This window comes from Rhagoletis zephyria, unplaced genomic scaffold (assembly GCF_001687245.7).
Source record: "Rhagoletis zephyria isolate East Lansing unplaced genomic scaffold, Rhagoletis_zephyria_1.1 Rzeph_scaffold_00024, whole genome shotgun sequence".
NCBI classification, from domain to species: Eukaryota; Metazoa; Arthropoda; class Insecta; order Diptera; family Tephritidae; genus Rhagoletis; species Rhagoletis zephyria.
This window is the reverse complement of record NW_016157108.1, coordinates 628947-636326: the sequence shown is the minus strand read 5'-3', so window position 1 is coordinate 636326 and position 7380 is coordinate 628947. Positions and strand designations below refer to the sequence as shown.

The following is a 7380-nucleotide window of genomic DNA, read 5'->3' as shown; positions in this document are numbered from 1 at the left end:
TATATATATATATATATATATATATGATAGTTATATATATATCTCGATTCCAGCCGAGACACGTATAACTTCTTTTTTACGGATATAACTTTCCCCGGTAGTTTGAACCCTTCCCGATCACTGACCCCTGCCATTTATTTTGCATTTTTCGTAAATAAGGTTAAATACAAATATGTAGAGAATTTAATTTTCCACATTTTTTATATTTTTTGACAATTTCTGTTGAAAATACACCAATGCTGGGGTAGTTTTTCGGCGCGTTTTTTTGACGTGGTTTCCCCAGTAGGCCTTATTTACGGACAACGTTTTTTTTTTTTTAATCAAAGCAGGTGAAGGTTTGAAAATGCGTTTTACGGCGCACCCCGTACATCGCTATGTTTATCGGGTTTCCGGCCGTGATCTAAGCGCCGTATAAAAAACTTTTGGTATACAAGTTATGGAGCATGAAATTCTCTACAACTTTGGAATTTCAATATGCTATGCATTGTCAAAAAATGGCGAAACCTGTGACAATGTAAAATTTTTTCGCAGTTTTTGCTAATTTTTTACAATAAAAATTTTTGTTTTTAAAAAATCTTATATATAACAAATGTGGGAAATTAAATTCTCTACATATTTTGTATATATAACCATTTTTTGCGAAATATGCAAAATAAGCTTGCAAATCGCAAAAAGCAATGAAATTAAGGGGCGAAACTGTGGATCCATCATCTACGTGCCAAATAGAAGTAAGCTGCATCAAAAAATTTCTGTTAACAATTTTTTATTTTTTTTTCCTATCAAATTTATGTAATTTTACTGGGCTAATTGCTATGTTTAGCACGTTCCCGGCCGTGATCTAAGCGTCGTACAAAAAAATGTATGTAGGTATACAAGTTGTGAACAATGAAATTCTCTACAACGTTGGGATTTCAATATTCTATGTATTTTCAACAGAAATTGTCAAAAAATTTCGAAAACCGTGATAATGTAAAATTTTTAGCAGTTTTTGCTAATTTTTTATAATAAAAAAATGCTATTTTTAAAAAGCCTTCCATATAACAAATATGGACAATTAAATGCTCTACATACTTGTATTTAGCCATTTTTTAGGAAAAATGCAAAATAAGCTTGCAAATCGCAAAAAAACCAAAAAATTTAAATTCAAGATGGCGGAATATTGCCAAATGAAATTTAGGGACACGACTGTGGATCCATGATCTACGTGTCAAATAGAAGTAAACTAAATCAAAAAATCGCTGTTACAAATTTTTTTCAATTTTCCTACCAAATTTATCTAATTTTGCTGGGCTAAGAGGCCTTAAAATTTTGCATGATAATTTTTGCACATTTATCTGAGGTATCTTGATTTGAAAAAAAAAAGAAAATCAATTTTCCATTTGAAAAGTTTTACAACTAAAAATGTGTGCGCTAATTTCATCGTGCGCAAACCTTATAAACATTTATTATTAGGCATGTTTTATTCAACCATCACAAGCAAGTAGCTAAATCTTGGTCAAATAAAACGAAATCAGCTTATTTCCTATGTTAGCCCAATTTTGACAGTGGTTTGACTGCAAATAGTGTCAAAGTAAGTTTTTGCCTCTTTCTGATTGGCTGAACGAGAAAATTTCTGATGCTGAATGGCAATGCCTTTTGTTCAATATACAAGCCAAGATAGCTTTTCATAAGCCAATATAATTATGTTGGGTAAGTCCACCATACAAAATAAGCTAATAGCTTAAATTTCTGGACAAATAAAACACGGCTATTATTGATATGAACATTTTCATCGCCAAGAACCTCAGTGTTTTACAAATTCACTGAATATTATTTCTTACACACGGTTGCCAACCGTCACGTTTTCGGCGGGACTGTCCGGGATTAAAGAGCTATGTCCCGGCCCCGGCACAATTCAATTCAATTTACTAATCGACACTATACGCCGTATAGTAAAAGCAAAATTTGCAACTATGTCCCGGTTAAAATTAGTGAAGTACAAAGTATGTTCGATATTTTTTTTGTTTGGAAGAAACTACATGCAATGAAATTCCCAAAGATCAGCACGTTTGTTTATTAACTTTAAACTGGTACTACTTACTTATACTAAAATGCCAACTTGCATGCAAATTTATTGAATTTTCCTTAGTTTTGCAGGAAGTTAAGAGATTTGTTTTTGTATTTCGTTATAGTATGAACAATATTTTTATAAAAAATTCGCGGAAAATTGTAAGCAAAAAATATATATTGTGCCAATAATTAAGAGCGGAACTGTACATACATAAATATATAGAAATTTATAATTTGGGGTGATTTTTATATAAATTTTAGTAAACGTTTTAAGTAATTTCGAAATATCATTGAAGGTTCGGTTAATGAAAATTTTTATATATGAAGTTTTACATTTTTATATATGGCCTTATAACAATTATATTCAACAATTTAATTGAGCTTGAGGCCGTTATTAATGAAAATTTTTGTGGAAAAACGACAGTAATTCACATGTTGGTAGTAGTTATAGCTGCTATTTCGGAGATCTCCACATCTCCTCATCAGACTTCTTCAACCGCCGTGACTGGGATATGAACCAGCAACCTCTATTGTTGCTTTTTCCACTTTTTCAAATGTAAACCCAACAACAATCAAGGGCAGATATTCTGCTGCTATCTAGACTTGATCAAGTGGTTGTTGTTGTTGATGGTTTTTAGTTAATACATATTCTATTTTTAGAATGCTTAACTTTAGGTGTGCCCGTCCTTAAGTTATTTGTTTTTTTTTTATACCCGAGCGCACTTGTGCACAAGGGTATTATAACTTTGTTCACATATAGATAAAGACATAGATATACAGACATGTTCTGAAATTCGAAACTTTGAAATCGACTTGAATTGCCAAATATCTTTTAATTATAACTGATGAAAAGAGTGAATATTCTAATTGAAAACAGTAAAAGAAGCAGCAGAGATATGAAATAAATCTTTTAATGCGAGGCTTTTAAATTTTTGGGTTAAAAACCATCGAAAAAATTATCGAAATTGAGTCGATTTCAAATTTTCGAATTTTAGAACATGCCCTATAGATATTTGTACATAAATGATCAGAATGAAAAGAGAAATCGATTAAGTGTTGACTGTCTGTCCGTCCGTCTGTCCGTCTGTCTGTGCACACGATAACAACGCCCACATCCCATATAACGGCAATTCTTTACCAGTAAATACGTTTATGATAAAATTTTTGAAAATGGGCGTGATCACATATATGTATCTCGGTAACCGTTGTACCAATTTGTACCAAACTCGGTATGGATATTGTGCTTTGTGCTTGCCACATAAAAGTAAAACATTGAAAATTACTGAAATCGGACTAAAACTACGGCCGCTTTTCATATAACGGTAAATTTCAGAAATGTTTGAAACTTCAATTTTCGAAATTTAAGGACGCTAATTTACTCAAAAATGATACACCCCGGCTTACCATGTAGCGGTAGCTTTCGGAAAGGTGAAAAACATATATTTAATACTTGCGCCGGGTATTTAATGTTCGGCTCCGCCCGAATTTGGACTCTCTTACTTGTTTTCTTTTTTGTTATTTATGGCCTAGTTTTACATTGTTTTGTTTTTCTTAATAGAAAATTTCTAAAAATACAGCACTAAAATTTATGTCGTTTCTTACACATTTAAAGGATTCACAAGACGTGTTAACTGTCGTAAAATCTTAAGCTTAACATTTTTTAATGTAAAATAATGATTAAAATGGTTTTAGAGAATTCCTAACTGCACCGAAATGTTTTTAAACTGATCAAAAATATATAATTAGCCATTTTAACCATTATTTTACATAAATAAATTTAAAGTTTAAGATCTTACTACGGTTAACACGTTTTGTGAATTCCCTAATGTTGTATGTAATTTAACCTACCCTCTTTCCTAACATTAGGTTTGTTTTTTACATTTTCGGGCTAGTTTTGGGCAAATGAGCGTAAGTTAGAAATTTATGGCCAAGAGAGGACCACATACATTCTCTACCCCCGGGATCAATTCTGAAATTTCTAGGTGAGGTACTGTGATGAGCTGAGGGCACAATGAGCAAAGACAGTAACGGTAAACTAATGGTTCACTTGATATTTTTTCACTTATAAATCAAAGAAGAACAGCTAAATATGCACACATATCTTAGATAAAATTTGAATGTTTATATTTTTCCTCTTCTTCTGGCAGTTTGACAGTTTTCACAAACTCGCCCGGAGAAATAATCGGAAAAACAAATATTACTCGCTCAAAGTGGCTCTCAACAGCCTGAGAACCAATCAAAGAAACGCAAATTGGGTACTATCGGGCCTCTGCGGGCGAGCAAAAGAACACACTTATTGGGCGTCCCGGTTTCAAGAATCCAAAAGTTAGTTGGTTTTACACCTTCATTTTGGTATTTTCTAAATTACAATACATTTTTATAACCACTTGTGCAAAATAACCACCAAAATTCACCTTTGCCGCCTTTCTTCTGTTTTGCCTGCCGCGGACACGAATGAATTTCGGTTGCAAACCTTTCAGATATGGTCAAAATTGTCGCGGCACATTTTCAAAGTAACGTGTTGTACCTTCTTATAGACTTACATTCGATCTGTTCCCAAACCCATTTACCCGTTATTTTACATAGAAAAAATTTGAAGACTATGACATTACGCCGCTTAACACGTCTTGTGAATCCTCTAAGTATAATTATAATATCTTATTTTATGAACAAATATGTATTTTTTAAAATAGGTCAAAGCAAAAACAGTGTTCACCAATATGGTTTTTGGTTTTTATTTCAGATATTGAAGTCTACTTCAAAAGTCAGTGGGGCGATCAATATAATCCTAGCGCGGCTAAAGTGAAGAGTTTAAAAAGTAGATTAGCTGTCATGGCTCTGAACTCCACTAGCAAAGCATCAGTATACTACACACCACCTGAAGATGAGTTAAGACGCTCACATCTCCAATTACAAACCTCCCCTATACACATCAATTATATCGATGAAAATTTGGATCACAAGAAATTCGAGTTAAATGAATCGAAAATAGGCAGGGAATTCCTTTTTAATACACCCATGATGTTTGCCGGTTATGGCGGTAGCGACGGCGACGGCTTAACATCACTACCCAAGGCTGAGATCACATTAAGTCAATTGAAAATAACCGATAAGCACCCGGCGGGTGCGGGTAGCATTGAAGATAACTGTTATGCCGCCACATTGGCGGATCAGGTGGTGCTAATGAAAAGTGCCGAAAATAAAAAGCATCGCCACAGACGTGACCACAAGTGTGACCGACACTCACGAGCCACACACAACGACGGTGGTGATCATCGTACAGATACTGCTGCTGCAGATAGCAATATTGAGTTGAATGAATTGCGCGACTATAAGGATATAAACGACGTGAAAAACTCCAAGTCTTGCCCGGCCATTTATAAGGTGTCCAAACAACAAGATGGCTCTACGCTGCATGAATTGCTTACTGAACACCAAAGAGGGGATGGTAATTCGAATAGTACGCGCTTAAATCCAGTCGGTGAGCCGCCTCACACACTTGAATCGGAACTCTTCCAACGAGCAAGCACATCTTGTAGTGGCGGCAAAGGCAGCCGAAAGCTATGTAAAGAGAAGCTGAATATTATCTTGGATGAGAGTGGCAAATCAACACTGTATAATGGGTCAAAGTCTGAGGTGTGTGGAGGTGCGAGGAAAAAGGATACTAAATATGCGTCTTGCTCCACAATGACATCGTTACAAAGCAAAGGCAGTTTGCCTGATTTGGAGGCATATGCTGGTGCTGGTGGAGCTGGTGATAGTAAGTACAAGGAGGGACTATGTTGCAGCAATTCGGCTCCAGCATCGTCTCCTGCATCAATAGAATTGTCAAACTGTGACAACGTAAGCTTCAGCAGTGATTCCAACAATAGCAGCTGTAATACCAACAAACGTAGTAGTGTAGAAGTAGTAAATCTTTCTTAGAGATTCATATTTTAACCATTAAATAATGCATTAAAAAGATAACAAATTTAATTACAGAAAAAGGAAAAACTAGAAAAAACAAAACAAAATGAATGACAAATATTTATATTGTGAAGGTGAACTACATATGATTGTAAGATAAAACTGAATGAAGGATTTCTATTTAAATTATTGCGCGAAAGCCAAGTTTATTATAATTATAAAAAAGAAGGAAATTTAGATGAAATGTTTGTTGTAAAAATAAGAAAAATACTGTTTCGTAAAGTCTCACAGCAAAATGTTGTAACACACAGTTTAGCTAAGCATACAAATTTAGAAACTAATGAAATGACATACGATTCTTGCAAAAATTTGTGGTCCACAGAATTTGTGATTTCTTTCTAAATTCAAGCAAACATACATACATACACTCATACATACTACTCGAGATGAATTTTTGTGAATTTTAAAACAATGCAAACAATTTATATGCCACATATGTGTATTGGTAAATTGAATTGAAAATAATTGAAAAGCGTCGCGTATAAACATATTATAAAGGATGAATTCAAATTAAATACAATAAAGAAATTAAACATTCATCACTGCTTTATTCTGGAAGACAAATATTTTGTGTTTACTTTTCCCCTCAGTGCGGCAGAAATAGACAAGGAAAACCTTCGGTAAACAATTTCCATTATATGATATGGTATGGTAAAAAAGGTTACGTCAGTTGACAACCGGTCTTCTAATTGATGCAGTGTTACAGAGCTTTAAACAAACCAAACTGCATCAAAATTGTCATATCGAAAATATGTTGACTTATTTGGTAATTAACTGATTCAATTACAAAGGGAAAAAAAATTTACAGTATAATTCCTCGTTACGGGCAGTCCTTATAACCGGAAAGCTTTAATAGGCGGAAAAATTCGTGCATACAGACTTTTCATGAATTTTTCCATACAAATGTCTTAATAATCGGACACTCTAATAACCTTCCGCGGACCCTATATTTCAAACCATTTTGATCAAAAAATTTCTCATAAACGCGCATTCATGTCGTACGTGTCAAATAGGAGGCGGGTTTTCCGTTCAATTTGTAAAATACGTTTTATGTGAATTGTATAGCGTATGATGAGGCGTTGAATATTTCTTGCATTGGAAAAATTTTGCAAATGAACATTTTAAATTGTACAATGTTTAAGCAATTAACCATCACCCAATTTTTCTATCAAAGTTTTATTGAAATGTAAAGACTTGTACTACAATGCCGCCGAAGAAGTAGTCGGATTTCAGCGAGCCCGAAAGAACAACTGGTACGATGAGGAGTGTCAGGAAGCTGCATAGAAAAAAGATGCCGCCTACAGGGCCACGCTGCGATCGGGCGCAACGCGCGCTATGTGGGACCGCTATAGGGATCTGAAGAGG

General features: G+C 34.3%; 1 protein-coding gene across 1 annotated transcript in view; it reads left to right on the top strand.

Moving 5' to 3' along the window:
• LOC108362800 (leucine-rich repeats and immunoglobulin-like domains protein sma-10) overlaps nt 1-6554 on the top strand; it is a 77805-nt gene extending 71251 nt beyond the window's left edge. The window contains exon 7 of the mRNA XM_017615949.1: nt 4793-6554. Coding sequence (XP_017471438.1) covers nt 4793-5973 — 1181 coding nt within the window. The 3' untranslated portion in view covers nt 5974-6554. The remainder of the gene's footprint in view (nt 1-4792) is intronic.
• The last annotated feature ends 826 nt before the right edge of the window (nt 6555-7380 follow it).